Below are 19,522 nucleotides of genomic sequence, written 5' to 3'. Positions count from 1 at the left end.
TTTTTACGTTACAACTTGAATTATTTTTACGCTACGACTTGAATTAATTTTACGTTACGACTTGAATTATTTTTACGTTACGACTGGAATTATTTTTACGCTACGACTTGAATTATTTTTACCCTACGACTTGAATTATTTTTACGTTACAACTTGAATTATTTTTACGTTACAACTTGAATTATTTTTACGCTACGACTTGAATTAATTTTACGTTACGACTTGAATTATTTCTACGTTACGACTTGAATTATTTTTACGCTATGACTTGAATTAATTTTATATCCGGTAAAATCGCTCATGCGTTTCGAAACTCCGGGCGTAAACTATACAGTTGTTTTTAATGCACAACTAATTTTACAGTAGGATAAGGCTAAATAGAGATTCTAATATAAATCTTGTTTTATAATATCGAATATTATGGTGATTAATACTAGCATCAGCAATCAGCTTAGTAATTAGTTAATATAGTATAGTATATGCTCATGCCTACGAATCTTAATAGAAACTACATTTATCATACAGTATGAGTGGATATGCAGCTCTTAACTGCTAAGTACTATAGCAGAAAATGTCTTAGCGTTTTCAGATTTTCTATAGACCCTGAACGCCGAAAAGGGTGGCTTATTAATTCAAGGAGGAGACCAGAGATAGTGGCTAAGTATTGTTTTCCTCGAAGTTACTTCGATAGGTAAATTTTTACAAAGTTACTGTAAGTTTCGTTGCCGGGTGTACTTGCTACGTTAGAGAGCCAAAAAGTAAAATCACGGCAATTTGCCAGCAAAACTGCAGCTATAGCTATATATGTTATGCACCATATTTTAATGTTATGCATTTTTGTTTGTATTTTTATAGTTTAAACATGTTCCTTTATGTTTTTGGTTGGTATACTTGATAGTTTCTGTTTTTTTATTCTTTTATCGGTGGAATGTTCAATAAAAGAAAACCATTTTTACGCGGAGAAGTGTTCGGTTCTTGAAAAATTGCAATATTTAGAGTTTAGACGAATAAACAGCACACAGATACGTTAAAATTGTATGCATTGTGATCCGTAATAGCGGCTACTATGACGTCATAGACTGACAATGGAGTTTTGAAACGCATGAGCGATTTTACCGGATATAAAATTAATTCAAGTCGTAACATAAAAATAATTCAAGTCGTAACGTAAAATAAATTCAAGTCGTAACGTAAAAATAATTCAAGTCGTAACGTAAAAATAATTCAAGTCGTAACATAAAAATAATTCAAGTCGTAACGTAAAAATAATTCAAGTCATAACATAAAAATAATTCAAGTCGTAACGTAAAATTAATTCAAGTCGTAACGTAAAAATAATTCAAGTCGTAACGTTAAATTAATTCAAGTCGTAACGTAAAATTAATTAAAGTCGTAGGGTAAAATTATTTTTTGTGAGATTAAGATCCAAAAATAATACAACTTGTGATACAAAAATAATACAACTTATTACATTATTGCGATTTATTCGTGTTGTAATTTGACCAGGTTGGGCCCCCATACTTACCGGGCAACTTCTTGATGTTCGTACGAAAGTTTATAACCTCTTATTGCTTATAGGGTTACGCATGGACGATTTAAAATTATTTCAACCCCGCAATAACCAAGGCCTAAATTTCTCTGGATTCTTGGAAAAATATAAATACCCTCCCACAAAATGTAAGTCAGTAGTATGTTGCCAGTCAGATTTGTTGAAAAAACACGTCATTTACCCATCCCGTATTTCAGGCACGAAATATTATAGTCCATGCTACCCCGAAAACGCACATGTACAATCCCAAACCGAGTCAAATCGTTTTGCAAATGAATACAAGACATATATTTATAAAATTGCCGCAGAACGTCAAAATACAGAAAAAAACTAACCAAATTAATGCATCAATGCTTCCTTTATTACGAATTTAACACACGTCACAATGAAGGCATTGTTTTAACATTCCAGAAAATTGGTTTAATTTTAAAAATGGCTAATGTTAACAAGCAATGCTGATTATTTGTACAATTGTGGCAAGTAAAGATCATTGTTGAATTATTGTGACTAAAATAAAATGATTCCTACAGGCAATAAGGTGGACGATTCAACAGGTAATGGGTGTTTTTTAACTGAGCGTTTATGTTAAAACCTTTTACTGGGTTAAAATGATTAAAATTATTTAAATTTTCTTTGTTTCGTATGCTCGATTAAACCAATACTGTCTATGACTAAAAGGTTATCAGTAGCCATAATTATTCGAAATATAGATTTGTTATCGTGGGTACTGCGGTTTGCGCTTTACGATGGCTTTGTTTTAACAGAACTGTGTAATCTATATAGCATATATTTTAATCTCCCGTAGTCTACTTATTTCTTACGTATTTAATTTCGTGAGAACAAAATATTCCAACTTTAGGGGAAACATCAAAACAAACTGGCGAAGATGGCATAGTAAAGAAGAAGAGTGGATCGAAATCGAAATCCGGCCGTTCGAAAACAAAATCAAGCAAAGGGACAAATGGAAAGCGGGTAAGTCTAACAGCGAAACTACAAACTATAAAACAGTTAAGTTCCGAATCCCGAGTTTTGGTACCAATCCAAAGTTTTATGTATCACACTACAAACGCGCTCAACACAAGTCGTTCAGGAATGGACGTTTAAACATTGCCCGTTGCACAGATGGCAGATATATTATGACCCCAACCAATCCAACCTATAGTACTGTGACTGTATAGGGGAAGATGGGACACCTTTAGCACATAATATTCAAACATCCTGATAGTGTTTTAAATGGTTAACAACAGTCTTTCGGACAACGGAGTCGTGGGGATATGGTTTTATAATTCTTTTGATTATTTTTAAATGCAACGAGAAAATAGATTAAAACGATGTCCCATCTTTCCCCACCCTACTATAATATATAAATATACAAACTATTAAAAGAGAGTAACTTGCAAAAGTGTTTGGTGGTTGGAAAGGAAAAGACACTTCCCGGAAGTCACCATCACACCTTTGTTTTCTCACACTTGGAATAGCTGTTACAGAATGTAGGTTATCATCCTGCGCAAATACGGCGCCATTTCGTATGGTTTCTGGCTCTGGTACACAAACCGATAAAACCAGGCGACAACCACGTGTAATACGATAGAGATGAGGATGTCGTTTGATACGCGCATAGAATGCACTGCGGAACTAATGTACAAGAAATAACGCGGAAAACTGAGAAATACACAGGAAATTAAATGCCTTGCGAACTGTATTCGTACTAGAATTTCACTTACATGGCTTTGTAAGCCAATATTTGTCGGTAAAGAGAAATAAAGTGGTAACGCTGCGTCTCGTTGACTCCAATAGTCCAATACAATATACTGTTTCATGCTATTCAAAGCAAATAGAGCGAGGCGTCAACTGAACTCTGATACGTTGAAAAGGCTGTGGCTCTTTTACTGTAAGTTTTCATCGTGTTGAGTTAGTGGTTTCATTAAACGTATGTGCCAGTGGGACGGATCATATTTATAACAATTCTAAACTATTAAAAGGATAGTATGGTAGAGTTTGGAGAACAATGTTGCTAATTTGCAATGCAGCTGTGCTGAATAAGCCGTAGTTTTTCACAGAAAGTGCTATCGGGCGTTTGTATTAGATATAGGATTTATAAATCAGTTTCTGCGTAACTGGCGCTCTGTTGTTGACAATATAATATTAGCAACTGCTTTAGGCAAAGTTCGGCAGAGTATTAGTTTATACGGCGTTTCATTGTTAATAGTCCAGCTATCTTATATATAGCATTTCCTATACGAAAATGAGGTATAAAGTTAGGTTACGGACGGTTGTAGAATAAATATCATGGGCGTTGCAGTTAGTTTAAATTTCCTGCTTAGGAAACGGGTGTATCCTGGTCAGCGCGTATGGGTGTAGCACTGCAGCGTGTGGTCAGACATTACCACATTTCATAAGATATCAAAATATATTTTTGTAAGGGTTAAACTAGTCCTTATGTGCGCGTGTTGGTTAAGAAGTCCACTTGTTTGGCAAAGTTATTCATAAGAGTAGAGATCACACAGAAACAACGATGGGTATATCAGATAAGCAGACACGACCTCAATGTTTGCCAACCATTGGATTCTGACCACCGCTGGGTCGATAAGGTGACCGTATAATGTTGCCTGAGGGTATACGAACTCAAAGTATGTTTATACCTTATACGTAAACTTTACGTTTACACAGGTCTAGTATGCTCATATTCTGTACTTTAAATCCAAAACTGCAGTTTCAGTTGCGTAGTTAGTTACATAACTTAATAGGAGTCGAGAAAACACAATGATTCCGCTAGAAGTGGAAGAAGGGTTGATGACGAGCGTGTTGTTGACGCGAATGGTTCGGTTAGTGGTGTGTCTACTCAGGGGAATTCCCCGGTTGCGGGAACTGCCTATCCTAAGCAAGTTGCGACTTCAAGCGATGATGGCAGGGTAAAGGGTAAGTGTGGGGTGTTCGGGTTCATTCAGTGCACTTGGTCATGATTAAGACGCCATAGCAAAATGAGTGCCGGGTATGCTTTCGACTCGCAGTTTAAGGGTTAGAGGCTCAATAAGCCTAACATTGTGACTTTGGGCAATTAGGCCTCCTAACGGCAATTGCCTTTCACTTTTAAACCGGTGGTCCCCCCAAAATATTTGCCCACAATGTTACATAAGTGGTAACTCTTAAGCGGGCAGGCGGTGTATGAAACAGAACATCCGTGTTATAACGACTGTCATTGCCAATCAAAGATAAATAAGTTTATTCAAAATTACGTTTAGCGTCTCAGAAGTCGACGAACAACGTCGCGCAAACAGTCAACGAAATACACGACGTCATAATCATACAAGAAGAAGACGATCCACGCGAAACATACGCAAGACAACCAACGGTTCGACGATGAAGTTACAACGCGAATAACTTTTTAACAAATTTGCCCCACAGAAAGTGACCGTTATGAAAGCTGACGGTGGGGAGGAGACCGCTGTCGTCATCGATACGTCAATGCTTGATGACGTCAACCAACCTGCAAATGTGGAAGTTGGGAAGAATGGCGGGATGAGCGATATTGTTGCTGCGAGGTATTTATCATTGTTATTATTACGTCATAATATCATAACAATACTTTGAATTGATTCTTTACAGTTACAACATCGCGACTTCTAATGACGTCATGGACGAACAGCCGCAGATCGGCGAACATGGTGACTTTGGTAAGTATGACGTCATGAAGTTACGTCATTGTGACGTAACTTAGTGTACTGTGTCTGTGAATGTTGTGTATTAGAATGTTGTGTATTATAATAAGTAAACTTCTAGTTGAGCTAGCCGTTTAAGATAAGTTTGTGTGATGTAAAAAAGACGTTGCAGATACGAGAAAGAAAAAGAATGCTAACAATAATTCAGACGAGTCAGGTCATGAAATGGCAGGGAAGGAATACACAGAGATGAGTGATATTACATTGGGTCAGGTGCAGGGATCTTACACGCAGGCACAGGTAGAATGCATGAGAGGCAGTGTTAGTGCAGGATTCATTGAGTCTGTTTGCAGGATTATGTAGAATACAGTCAGCCACAACATACAAGTTATCAGAGTCAGCCAGCATCAAATGCAGGATGGTATCAACATGAACAACCCGTGATTCAGGGACAAGTTGTACATGGTATCTGATATAATATGTGTGCTTCGTAAGTATGACATCTTAGCATACAAATTTTAACTGTTTTTTTTTACTTTAGATCCAAGTGTTGCTTCAAATGTAGCTTACCCATCCCAGAATTCAAGCCTGGGCTACACACAGTCATATAATCAACATTTTGGGTGAGTTTTGGGTTCCTTTAATGACACATGTCTTGATGAATGATGTTATGATTTTGTTTAATCGTTCATTATACTATAAACAGGACAGCACCTGGATACATTCCACAATATGCAGTTGGACCAGGTGGACAATATTTTCGTACCCTGGTAAGTAAAACATATGAATTATATATGTTTAATGGGGTAGCTCGTAGCTGTAACTGTGGGTATTGTCTAGAATGTCATTTGGTTTGTGTTACCTATGGGAGTTGCCGGTAGACTCGGGTCCCAATTCAGTGATTGTATTCCTATTAGTTTAAACTTCTGCATTAGTGTGTCTGTGGACCATTTCATTTATTTGCTGTCTATTTCCAACTTTTAACAATTGAAGATGGTTTTAATCTTTAACCCAAAAATTGAGATAAAATTGTACCCTACATATTCATTATGGAATGTCATGTTTGTACTGTAACTAACAAGAAACTTCATGTTTTATTGTTTTACGCATCATATATTTTCTATTATGACATAAACAGCCAGGTGGAGATGGACTGAGGTATGAGATAGTGGAACCATCCACAAATCTTATCATGGGGAATCCTCAAATGGGGATAGCTGGGTACAGGGGAAGCACCAGTGGGGGTTATGGGGTTGTGTCACCATCTGTGTCCACACAGGTATATGTGTGTGCTGTTTATATTGAATTTTAAGTATTTGTGTGGTAAATTGTCCGCGTCTTGCAGTGCGCCTGTCTGTAGTCAAGAGTTTATGGGTTCCAGCATAATGCAGAACACATTGTTGTAATGATTACCGTTGCCTCGTCGTCGTCGTGCAAAGATAAATGAGATCTTTTTAAAGTCTTTGTGTTGAGAGTGGTGATATGTACTTTTTTTATCAATAAACATGGTTTTCAGGTCAAGGGAAATAAAGTGTTTGTGTTTAAGATGTAAGGATTAAGATATTACAGAAATGTAAGTTTAGATAATAATAGTTCATTAATCATTGTAGCCAAGTGGAACTTATCCTCCTATGGAGGAGTGGGAGGAGGAGGGAGAAAATGATGAGGAGAAGATAAAAGAGGAGAAACTAGCTAAGAGGAATAAAATAAAAAGACCAATGAATGCATTTATGGTGTGGGCCAGGCAGAAAAGAACGATATATGCAAAAAATAACCCGGGTACTTTAAATTATTTTAGGGAAAATTAAGTTTTAGAAAGTGGGTATATAGAACAGTGGGGTAAGATGGGACATCGCATATATCCAAATATCCTGATCGTGTTTTAAGCAACTATCAACAATTTATGGAAGTTATTAGTTTAGATTTTATTTTTGTTTACTACTAAATGGGACAAAAAATGGAATAAAAAGGTGTCCCAATTTCTCCCACCATATTATATGTTGTTTACAGTTAGTGTTACTGAGAAACTTCGTTGTATTTGATTTTATGAATGAATGTTCCAGGTTTAAACAACGCAGATATTAGTGTTAGACTTGGTGAAAGATGGAACTCAATGACAGCAGCACAGAAACAACCTTATTATGATCAAGCTGATAAAATTAAAGCTGATCACAAGAAAGAACACCCAGGTTAATGGTGATGCATTATCATTGATGAGTTTATACTACAGATGAAAGTTATATTTAAACAGTTTATACCAGAGACTTTTATCAAACATTTGTTGGCTTTTTATTTTATTAAATATATGAACCTTTGTAAGCACACTGTTGGTTGGAATTACATAATTTTACTTATAGTTCAGTATATTCTACGCTGTTGGTACTGCAGCGTGACAACAATATGATGTGAGATTGAGGCCAAAGTTTGCCCATTACCCCACCACAAATGTTATACTTGTGTGACTGTGTCTATAAATAACACGCATGTAACCGGCAAACCCTATAAAAGTAACCACGCATCTTAGATTGGACTTACCAGCCAAAACCCAAGCGTCGCCGAATGGGTCAAGGTACCACGTGGTTGTATGCTGTTACTGAGAACACACGAGGTGGGAGAATCTCACGGTGCATTAAAACATTTGAGCATTGTAATGGATCTTTAGTGTTTCCACATAGAGAGACACCCTCAGCTGAAGGTAGGGTGTCGTTAGATGTGAGAAATAATATGGAAACACTGTTTAAAATTACAGTTTTATTGAATAAAAAAAAATAGAAAGCTTCTAGCAAATAAATATTTTTTAAAGACAAAAATTTAGTAGCCATAAATTGAATTAATGATATAGACTTCAGCAGATATATACTATCACTATGTCATGTAACATTAATTTTACATCTACCAGTTCCAGGCACATCATCACCACAGATTGGAAACGTTATGACGATCCCTATGCCACAAGTACAACCCACACACCCCATGTACGGCAGCCAATCAATACCACCAGGTAAGTAATTACAACATCACTTATTATATCACAATAATACCTTAAGAGTTGTCCATACTGTCAGTCATACGGGGAAAATCTAAAAATAATAACCCACAAACTAAATTTTGGGATAACTTGTAAGCAGGTACGAGTTGTGTGGAACACAACAACTATTGTAAAGGAAACATATACATAACGCTTTACATAACAACTTTAAACATACTGAAGGTATGAATGAATGAGTAATTACAACACCATTGTACCACTGGCATTAAATGGTAATAGTGCTGATTGTGACATAATGGGCTAACATAAAGAAAACAATACTAAAGGTAAAGAATGATGGGGCTATATACAATAATTGTCTATAAGTTTCATTCAATCATACACAACCACCTCAGGTTCAATGACACTTCCCCCACACCTTCCACAGAGAGGAGCCCTACTAACTCCTGGTCCCAATGGACCAATGTTCATGCAAAACCAAGTAGGCCAACCAATGATATTTGGGGGCGCGGGACTTTCACAAGGACAGGTATTTAATATTCCTATATATTTCATACATTCTTAAAATAATCCTGTAATACTGTAATAGTTAGCAAGTAAACAGAACATCTGTGTTATAAGGACTGTGGCTAGTGTACAAAGATAAAGTAAGTTACATTCATTAATTCATTATTTTACATTAATTCATTATTTTTTCATCTAAATGTGCTCTAACCCCTATACCATGTTACCCAGGTCCATGTACTAGGTGCCCCACCCTTATACACACAACACTCAATGCTTCCCACACAAGAATATTCAACAGAAGCAACCCAACCTAGAAGCAATACTGCTCCAAGTAGCAGGTATACAATTTTACCACCAGGCTCGCTCAATGCTTTCTAACAAAACTGTTTACACTTTAATTGTTTGTTTTGTGTTACAGAAATTAATATATTGTTAGATGAACAATATACAGAAATTAACATAATTTAGGTATATAAACCCAAGACAATTTGTTAATTCTATTGTCAAAATTTTTAAAAATCATCATACTCACATCACAAAAGCTTGATTATGACATCACTCACAGGTTTATGATGATGGGGGGATACCCTGTGATACCCCCAGTCGCGAACTTGGTGGCTACAAGTGGGGTGCCGCAGACCAAGTCTTCAGATCTTACAGGTAAACTTGCTGAAACAACAAAATATGTGTTTTATGTAGTGAAAATAATATTGTTCATGTTTACTTCTAGTAAATTAAGTTTTATATTATTTTGAAAATAACTTATGGTTTGTCTGTCATTTTACAGAAATTTTATCAGGCTTGTCAAATTTTTTCAGTCATATTACACCTGAAGCCCTTTAACACCTACGGTTTAATCAAGATTCATAATACTTACGTTGTTGTTTCTCTACAGAGGATGCAAGGCGTGTCCTAGATATTGGAGGAAATTCTACAAACGAAAATAAAGCTGCAAGGTAAGGCTGTTTATCTGAAACACAAGTTTTGTTTAGAAGCAATGTAGTATTTCTTATAATAACTGCTACAATAATTACATATCTGGAGTTTAGGTCTTTTGATCTTACAAAAAAATGTCATAACCAAAGTGAACTACTCTCCTAATCTGTAACAGTTGTTTAGTTTCTGAATTATATGCAGCATACATTTCTACAAGTACTGTGCAATCACATTATTATCTAAAATCCATAAACAAACTTAGAATTTGTGTATGTATATTGTTTGCAGCACAATTTTAACTTGGCAAGTACAATGAAAATAATCACTGGTGAATACTACAAGGGTACCCAAAAAGTAGAAATGTAAGAAATAGTTAAAACACTGAGCATAAAAAGAACAACTAAAAATCGCTGAGTTAAAACACTAAATAGGCAGTGTAAAATACATTATAGTTTACAGAAATATCTACTTTAAACAAAACATATAAACAAATCTAATCTTAAGAGTATGATTAACAAATAAATAAAATTTCACATTGTGTTTTCAAATAGATTAAAGTACACATGGTGTATTCATACAACTCATGCTCACTATCAGGTTATAACATGAATGTCTTTTAAAACACCAGACACGCATGACGCACATGTGTTTTTGTATATCTTATACATCACATAATATGATATTGCACTCATTGTTAATTCACAATGCAATATACAGATTGCACGAGAAGACAGCAGGCTTGAACAAACCGGTTATGGCTGGTTTCAGCGACCCCACTCTCCACACACTTCGTGACTTCCTACAACCAGGAGTTGCTGACAACCAAGTTCACAAGAGTGACTAGAAACGTCACGGACAAATTTTAACCCACATAGACGTTAGATTGATTGTGTTCTGTATTCGTTCATTGTTTTGTTGCAGCTTCGTTTCTCTGTGTCAAATAAACCATAAAACCATCGCACATGATGCATAATCAACACATTATGACCTCATCAATCATTCAGTGTGACATCACCAACACCTTCAATTTTTCCAAGATGAATCTCAGGTTTCTTAAAACAAGGAAAAAGGTAGTTTATTTTGAGTACAACGGGTTTTATATTCATATGATTGGCTATTTTAATTATTCTTAGTTACATATTTACTTTTTTATAATATAACACAGAAATACAAGAAAAATGTTTCTGCATTTAAATTGATAAATAATACAGCCTGTGAACGTTTCAGATTATGTAGTATATGAGTATGGTTTCAGATATTACATTTAATTGTCAAAATTTCATTCACCATTGCAACAACTTACATGAGTTAATTTGTTCCTTGCTTCAGTTAATGCTTGTAAACCAGCTTTTGTAACTCCGGTCTCATCCATTCTAATTTCATCAGTGATATTATGCATGCAAGTTGCCACAAGTACAGCACCTGCATCACCCAAGTTATTGTGGTGGACATACCAATCCTGAAGCTTTAAGACATAGGGTTAATCACTTAATCTATCTAATTTTATAAAATCATTTTACCGGGACTTCCAGTTCTCTTATTGCTCGTGCCAAATAATGTAAACCAACCACACCAAGGTTGCAATCATGAACGTAAAACCTCCGTATATTTCCCACACACTGAGCAAGAGAAAGAGCTGCAGCATCTGACACCTTGTTACCACGGAGGTTAACTTCTGTCATCTTAAAAGATAAAGTTTTTATTAAAGATTAAAAATCGAGAAAAACAAGTTTTTAGGTAAACAGTTCAGGAAAAATGCACTGGGTGTTAGGGTTATGGTACAATGGACCTATCTAGTTTTCAGGTGTTTAAATTTAAACCTGGCATATCACGAATATTTAGAGCCAATAAACATGTTTCAAAATTAAGTAAAAACATAGGTGCTAAAGGCTTAAGCTCTACAGTCTACACTATTAATCTAAACATAAAGTGTAAAATAATTCAGCTTTATAAAAGTAAATTTATCTTACTGGTTGACTTCTTTCAGCAATTGCGTTTGCCAGTGCTATGATTCCAGTTTCATCCAATTTACATTTGAGTAAAAATAAAGTTTCTATATTCTCAATGCATCCAGCAAGAAGTGTTGCCATTTCAGTGGTAATTTTAACTTCAGTTAAGTTCAATTCCTCCACCTGGAAACATTGCTTTATAACTTTATTACACTCTGTGTAAAAAAACATTGGTTTTCTAAGCTTGTGCATAAGTCTATCAAGTATAAACAAATGTTACCTAGTTAATTTAAATTGGTAGCAGAATAAAAAATTGATGTATTTAACATTCAAAAACATTACATAACAATAAACAACAAAAATGTTCCCAACCTTGTTATTTCCCTGCAGTATACCATCAGTGATGTAACGTAATCCAAGAGCAGTGATTCCAGTTCTATCCAAATACAAGTGTTTCACATCTCCTTTTAAACATTTGGACAACACTGCAGCATCCAAATTTTTTATTTTGTTTCGGGACAAATACAAATTCCTTATCTGTTTTAGCAGAAGAAGAGAGAATGCTATTAATATCAATTATAAAAAATACATACATATAGATATATATATCTTAAAGTATACAAACATATATAGGTAATAAAGCATATATTCAAAGTTTCAAAGTACTAATATCAATTTTTTGAAGAATTTATAAAACATACAAACAATTTATAAAGCAAAAAACATCCATAGTTAAACTTACTTTTACTCGTGGACATTTTGAAATTTCTTCAAAAAGTTGATGCATGGCAGCACCTATAAATAATGTGTTGAATCGAATGTCTATTATGACATCATATTCTATTGACCGGACAACCAGCATTAGGTTTGTGACATCATTAGGAAGAATATGACCAACCAACTCAATCTTACGGGGCAATTGTGATGCAACAGTGGTTGTGATTGTGACATCACAGGCTTCTCTTGTCCACTCACAAACTTGGAAAATCCGACAAAGTTTCAAAGAAGCATCTGTTGTTGTTGATGTTGCGTGCATTGAATTCTTTGCAAGGTTCATCAACAAATCTCGTTTTGCAGCGAAATCAACTACATTGTGGTCGCCAATTAATCCAGATATACGAGGAGAGATAAGTTTGCTTGATACACCAAACATACAACGTGTTACAACTTCCCACCTCTGATGTTTAAATCTGTGTACAACAAATGACATGAGAATATTGTGTTTGGATATGTTTTAGTTACTATACCATTTTTTTACAAAACTTCACAAAAAAAAAATTAACATATTTTTAAACCTGTGAATATGTTCTCTGAACTCCTCCATAGAAATAACAAACATTGCATGAATCGCTGTGAAAAATTCCTGCCAAATAAGGTGAGAAAAACAACTCTTCTTGTCACAGTTAAGAAGCCTCAGTTGTCCAGAATATCCTCCAACTTTTGTGCAGATGAAAGATTGAATCGCTCGAGCTTCAATTCCAGCGCTCCTTAAGTCCTCTTCACTGAAGATGATCTTTCTCTTCAAGAATCCGCTCCAAGCAAGAAAGGATAGCTTCCGGAGGTCAACATCACTCCCTACATGATCGGATCGGATGTAGCAACTAAGAGCAAATTCGAGGACGCTCGTCACACTGTTTAATCTTCCACTGCGACCTTTAGATAAGCAGCAAGACAGAGCATGAAATGCGAGAATGCACATAACAGGCACGTAACATATTACTCGTATTTGTGGATTTTGTTCGATATATTCACGAACTTTAGGCCACATCTTTCCACAGATCTGTTGCCCTAATTCCTCCTGTGCAGACTTATCAAGACCAAGCACACGAAGAACTAAATCGGGACGACAGGAGGGGTGGATGCGGTGACTTTCGCGTGGCCTGGAAGTGATGAGGACGCGAGCTTTTGGGAGGAAGGTTCCTCGGATCAAATTCTTGAGATGACCCGATATTTTCTCTTCTTTCATCGGATCACATCTTCTCGTCTCCTGAGTGAAATCATCCGTGTCCGCTTCATCCAATCCATCCAGAACAACAAGAACATCCGGACTCTTCCGTAAAACATCATATATCATCTTCTCATGCTCTCTAAAGTCTTCCCACTCGCATCCAGAATGTAGAAGAAGAGTTTCTACCAAACTTCTCTTCACTGTAAAATCAACCTCCCGGAGTTTGATGTTGAAGATAAACTGAGTATCAGGGAGAAGAGTTTGATCCAGGAGGAGCTGAATGATCATCTTCGTTATCACTGTCTTTCCAATTCCAGCTTGGCCTACAAAACATTTTTTCATTGTACCAAAACATAGTCTCATTAGGCTTATACTATTTTTGACTTAATATTACAGAACATTTATGTGGGTTAGGTTTTACAGCGCACAATGTCATAAAACCGGAAATGTAGGCCAGAGTTAAACCATTACCCCTCTTTTAAAAGATAGTGCTAACAGAAAGATATAATTTTAATTCTGTGTTATTATAAAGATACAAACCAAAGTATTCCCCACTACGCAGTAAGTACATCTACCCAACGCTACAAAACAAAACACTACAGAATTCTTAACACTTTAATATTCCCACCTGTGACCATGATAGTGTTTCCAGGTTTCCTTTTTATATTTCTGCTTCCAGTGTTGCCTGACTTCTGGTTGAATATCTGAGTAAGAGCGACATCACCAACAGGGGGCTGGTAAACTGCGGCCGAATCTTTTCTCCGCGTGTAAAAACCTTCCTCCTCAAAACTTGAACCGGGGCTCTCTGGTTTGTTGGACACTTGCAGCTTCACAGCATGAATGGCATGATCTGTATGAATGGGAAGATCAATCCCGGATGCAATGTCCTCCGCTTCTCTATGAAGATCAATCTTTAATTTCTCCACTGTAACAGAGATGTAAAATTTATTTTACGAAATGAATATTTTTATAATATAAAAGAAAACGAATATTAATATAGATAATCTTACAATATAAACAAAATAATATATTGACATTAAAACACACTATGGATAAAATAAACATACATAGAAAGACAAGTAATAAATCATCTTAAATTAAATTCACAATTATTCTGCTTTAATTGCAAAAGTTACAGCATCCTGTAATTTCTTTACAATCAGCATATTCTTTATAAGCATGCACAAATATTAGATCATAATAAGAAATATGACTCACAAACAGATTCACCAGCCCCACTGCTATTATTATAATAGTGGTTGTGTACATCTCCAATGTGTACTGTTGCGTTTTCGATTTGAAAACTTTGTCCAGGTACAACTCTATGCTGTAAAAAAAAATTAAATCTAAGTGAATATTATCTTACAGTATTTTAAATTTGCAAAAGTAGAGGTAGAAGTTTATGAAACCTGGAAAAAGTAGTATAAGCTAAAGCTTACAAATACAAATGGTACAATGCGGAAAACATTTAAACCTATTGTTTTATTACAATATTTAAAGCCTCATATTAAAAATTTAAATGAACCATTTAGTTCTACAACAGGATATTTAACACCCAATCTTTACAATCTATACGTTCCCTATAAAATAAACAGTAGCCCTGGACTCCAGGTAAGGAAAAGGAAACTGGTATGTGCCTATGTGGTATGTCATCAAGTGATAAACAAGATTAAAATAACAAAAAATAACCTCTTTTCCTTCTTGATCAGTTCCTTCAGTTGCAGATATTGGTTGCTTTGGGGCTGTAAATAAAAATATCACGCGTTTGCTTGATGCCTTCTGCTAATAACAATAGAAAGTAAATTAAACTCACTCGTCACATTTTCTGATGTCACAGACTCCTCATCATCAAGGAGGGAGAACTGTTTAAAATAGAAACTGAAATAATTATTCCCGGCAAATGCAGTTGCTATGGTAAATGCCAACAAACTTTTTATATATCACACAAAAGTGCTGTGACTCAATGCTCATATTTTCAACCCAGCAAAAAGTTATTTTTTGTATTGTAAAGTTGACAGTTGCGTTGAAGCAATCACTGTTAAGTTTCTTGCCCAAGAACACACACGTGACACGCCCACAATGGTAGCAGCACTGAACCTTGAACTCGTAAACTCTTGGCAACAGTAAGGCACGGAAACCCTTTTGCCATGGCACTAGTGTAGTAGACGATATACAAAATATCTCCCACCTCACTTTCTAACTCAAATGAAGTGAAGCTATCTTCATATTGATTGGCGTAATAGTTTGGGCAAATTGGTCTTAAATTTCGTTTGCCTGTAAATTAAAACGATTAATATCGCATTGGGGAAGTTTTCCGCATAGCAACGACAGATGTTGTTATTGAGTTGAAAAAAATTCCAATAAAAATTCTTGTAAACCACACGTTATAGCAGGATATTAAATATTTGCTTAGTTAAACCAATCATAGCCTACCTATGATGTCATCATGATTTCTAATAATTTCATCTTCAATATCCGTTGCTCCGTAAGACTGAAAAACAAATGAGTTATTGTGATGTCATAATACAGGTTGTTTGGTCACTTACCAAGTGATTATTCAATGGTATATGCTGTGTGACGTGAAGCTTGGGTACTGTGGGTGATAAAAGGACAAATAAAAATTAAATGCAAATAAAAATATACTAACATTAAAACAAACCTGTTTCGTTATGACCACCTGAATTGTTATGAAGAATTTCATTCTGTAAACAACAAAATACTACACATGAAAAATCTATTGAATTATGTAGTATATTTGTAATTTTTGTATATATATTTAAATTTTTTTATAAAGATATAATTTGATATAATTTTAATATATATTTCATATTACATTAAATTACATTTTTAGGAAAACTATAATCAAATAATGTGATATTTTGAAACAAAATAGTTCTTACCTGGTTATAATCAGTGTTATTATGTTGATCAACTGAAGACCATATTCTCTTTGGAGCTTTAAAATAATAAGTAGACAGTTAACACGTGGCAGAAATTGTTGTTTACAAAATATGTAAATATTTACTATTAGCTTTTGTGTTTTGTATTTTAAGCCAATCTACCTGTTTCATATTGAGCATTCAACGCTATGCAATCTGCTGAGGTCTGAAACAAAAAATTTAAATTAAAATCTTTCGAAAAAAAATTGTGATAAAACAAAATATTATAATTGCCCCACAAGCTAAAATTCTTAAATTTATGAACTGTCATGAAAGTATTTCTTACCTCATGAAAGTTAACATTGAAACATACTTACACAAATATTGACTTTAAATACTTACCGAAGGTTTATTCATTCCTTTTGTGACATCATAATGACTATCTCGTTCATGCATAATAACTTGAACTCATTCATAAATTTAGTAAAAAAAATTTATCGACGAAAAACTAAACCCATTTCACCTGTGCATAATAAAAGAATTTAAGCTCCACTATTTAAATAAATGAGTCATGTTTAAAATAATTTCAATTGAACTGAAATATACTTTACCAATAAAGTTAAAAAAATTTAACATTTGTGGATTCCTAAAAATCCAGCAAGGAAATATTATGATACCGCAGACCTAACAATAAACAAAACACATGGTAAGCTATATGGTGCAATACACACACTTCCTGGAAGTCTGGAGAGAAAGCTCTAGGTTGGTAAACCACACGATACCTCCTACCAAGTCTCATGATGCCTGATTTAAAAATAAACCCCTTCCCTACCCACAATGCTTCTAATAATGTCATATCCTGTGTTTACAAGATATTTATAACAAGTTTATTGCGTCATAAAACCACAATTAGGAAATTTAAACCAAACAATAAATTACTAACATACTATTCTAAATGCAAAAATGCCTTATAAGCAACAAACAATTTTACCAATATGTTTAGTATTTAAAAGTTTAGTTTTAATCAACCAATACTTAATCTATAGCAACTTTTGTTTTACCTATTACAAATAAAAGTGGTGAATTAAATTATTTTTATACAAACACAACACCCACGCCGTCATGCGTCTAAACATAAAACTGGTGGCGGCTCACAAGTAAAACACACTTCAGGTAATAAAATAACAAAACAAAAATATCTTCTCATGATATGAATCACACTACTGCTAACTCCAACATATTATTAACTCTTTACTACCAGCTACTGGAGACTTTATACCTGAAGTAAAGGGTGCAAAAATTTGACAACCTTCTTATAAAACAAAACATACGTAGTGCACTGTCTCTATGGTAAGCATAAAATTGATTTACAAATAAAGTTATTATTTGTCTGATTGTGGTACAGAAACAGAGGTCATAACTTATATGTAAGCTAGCAGAAAAGCAAATATAATCCAGGACAAAAAATTCCACATTATAGAATAAGTAATGCTGATTTAATCTGTCTGAGATTTCACAGAAAACAATGAACCAGACATGCGATGATGTTAGACAGTAGACAATCACGTACGCTTTCTAAGGAACGCGACTCCTATCCATATGTTTCCTGATTGATGGTTTTCTACCAAGCTTTACTGAACCTCACAGTTACACATGAAACCACACATAAGGAAGACTATGAAAGTTTTCATCTTGCTTGTATTTCTGTTGATAAATTCTGTCTCAGCTCGACCACTATTGGATGTGATGTTGGACGGGTATGTTGGTTTGAATGTTTAACTTTTAAATTTTCCAAATAGTTTAAATTACCTTTTAAACTATTTTGACCATACAGTAAAATATTAATTTTTTGCCTTTTTCTAAGTTTAAAAAGTTGAAATATATATTTTATAATGCAAATCTTACAACATCCCGCATTTAAACCAGGTTTAAACAATGTATAAGTTAGATCATTCGTAAAAATGATTAAGTTCAAACTGTAATATCTAATTACAGACGTGGAATTGAAGATGTAGCCCCTGGTGCACCTGATGTACAAGATCGGTGGGGACGTGAGTATCATTAACTTTTTTTGTGCTAAACAAAAAGAGAAATTCTTTATATCAAAAAAAAACTCTATATTTTAAAAAATAGTTTTATATTAATAAAATCTTCGCAAAAAATGATTGACTGAGAAGATAATAAGCCATTTCCCAATCTTTACGACAGACTTGATTACAATTTTTAGCGACAAAATTAACATGTACTGAATAAATAAAATTATCATACCATCTGCTATTGGGTATAATCTGAGTGCCTGTGAGAATAGTGATCATTAAAAACTTCTCATCAATATTTATTATCGAATTCCTGTTATTTAGTATTTCACACACATTAACCTGTTAAAGTATTGCAACATATCATTTGCAGGAAAGATTTATCCTTTTCGGCGGCAACAAAAATAACTTATAAGCGCAATATTTTTAGAATCATGTAGTTTAGCTTTTAACAGCAGTAACTTTTTACAGCATCGCAAAACCTGATTGAAGATAGAAGAAGATCTGGGGACCATCATGAGTGACATGAATATAACTTCTAAGCACAATGTTACTGTTTACTAAACAAACACAATTAAAGAGAATAAAGAAAAACAGTAACACAATTGCGTTGGGCGTAATTAAGGTTTTGAATTGTTGATTAAGATACTTCTTTTCATTATTATCAAAACCATTTAAGTGTTACTTAACGGCAGGGAAACACTCGCTCATTAAGTAAGTCAACTCGGCGCCCTGCCTTTCATCGAGAGGTAATCGGTTTATAATTTGGTGTTGCTACCATTGTGAGCATATGTGTTCTTGGGCAAGACACTTAATGGCAATTGCTCCAACCCAGTGGTCACTAATGGGTTGTACAAATTACAAATAATATCCGCCACACATACATAAGATACTTTTATTCGGTAGATACTAAAACATGTAAACTGTAGCATATTTTTTAAAAATTTGGTGCTAGTAAAGAATCTCCCCCCCCCCCCTTATTTGCTAACCACTAACCCCTATAACCACTAACCCCCTAACCATCAACATATAACCCCCTAACCGAGGGGTTAGCAAATAGGGTGGGGTGG

The 19,522-nt window shown here is 34.6% G+C and overlaps 2 protein-coding genes and 1 long non-coding RNA gene across 9 annotated transcripts; 2 read left to right on the top strand and 1 right to left on the bottom strand.

Moving 5' to 3' along the window:
* The first annotated feature begins 1,962 nt into the window (after positions 1-1,962).
* LOC149736946 (uncharacterized) lies at positions 1,963-10,601 on the top strand. 3 transcript variants are annotated; one of them, XM_089876844.1, is made up of 20 exons: positions 1,963-2,103; positions 2,409-2,521; positions 4,297-4,468; positions 4,792-4,901; positions 4,955-5,091; positions 5,156-5,223; positions 5,381-5,508; positions 5,562-5,673; positions 5,750-5,831; positions 5,915-5,978; positions 6,347-6,487; positions 6,819-6,987; positions 7,272-7,397; positions 7,733-7,816; positions 8,108-8,209; positions 8,593-8,726; positions 8,933-9,042; positions 9,270-9,364; positions 9,600-9,660; positions 10,358-10,601. In XM_089876844.1, exons 1-20 carry the CDS (start codon positions 2,067-2,069, stop codon positions 10,482-10,484), a joined length of 2,172 nt encoding a protein of 723 aa, XP_089732970.1. In that variant the 5' UTR covers positions 1,963-2,066; the 3' UTR covers positions 10,485-10,601. The 3 variants fall into 3 exon arrangements, with proteins under 3 accessions (XP_089732970.1, XP_089732969.1, XP_089732971.1); XM_089876843.1 differs by having other exon boundaries at positions 7,733-7,903; XM_089876845.1 differs by lacking the exons at positions 5,381-5,508; positions 5,562-5,673 and having other exon boundaries at positions 7,733-7,903.
* On the bottom strand, positions 9,899-18,925 carry LOC149736945 (NACHT, LRR and PYD domains-containing protein 3-like). 4 transcript variants are annotated; one of them, XM_089876840.1, is made up of 19 exons: positions 16,819-17,505; positions 16,600-16,642; positions 16,438-16,493; positions 16,197-16,239; positions 16,084-16,130; positions 15,971-16,028; positions 15,726-15,811; positions 15,351-15,399; positions 15,227-15,279; positions 14,756-14,864; positions 14,166-14,462; positions 12,885-13,860; positions 12,502-12,779; positions 12,332-12,384; positions 11,962-12,126; positions 11,611-11,784; positions 11,161-11,322; positions 10,944-11,105; positions 9,899-10,692 (listed from the first exon to the last, which is right to left on the bottom strand). In XM_089876840.1, the coding sequence occupies exons 1-19, from the start codon at positions 16,870-16,872 to the stop codon at positions 10,633-10,635; spliced, it is 2,925 nt and encodes a 974-aa protein (XP_089732966.1). In that variant the 5' UTR covers positions 16,873-17,505; the 3' UTR covers positions 9,899-10,632. The 4 variants fall into 4 exon arrangements, with proteins under 4 accessions (XP_089732966.1, XP_089732965.1, XP_089732963.1 ...); XM_089876839.1 differs by lacking the exon at positions 16,819-17,505 and adding an exon at positions 18,685-18,925 and having other exon boundaries at positions 12,332-12,779; XM_089876837.1 differs by having other exon boundaries at positions 12,332-12,779; positions 16,819-17,502.
* Positions 17,650-19,057, top strand: LOC149736944 (uncharacterized). 2 transcript variants are annotated; one of them, XR_016384920.1, is made up of 4 exons: positions 17,650-17,766; positions 17,936-18,173; positions 18,412-18,467; positions 18,924-19,057. It is a non-coding gene; the product is annotated as an uncharacterized LOC149736944 (long non-coding RNA). The 2 variants fall into 2 exon arrangements; XR_016384921.1 differs by lacking the exon at positions 17,650-17,766 and having other exon boundaries at positions 17,810-18,173.
* Positions 19,058-19,522: the final 465 nt, after the last annotated feature.

Source organism: Ciona robusta, chromosome 4 (genome assembly GCF_009617815.1).
Source record: "Ciona robusta chromosome 4, ASM961781v2".
Taxonomy (NCBI): Eukaryota; Metazoa; Chordata; class Ascidiacea; order Phlebobranchia; family Cionidae; genus Ciona; species Ciona robusta.
Note: the sequence above shows the minus strand (reverse complement) of the source record. Positions and strands in the feature narration are given on the sequence as shown.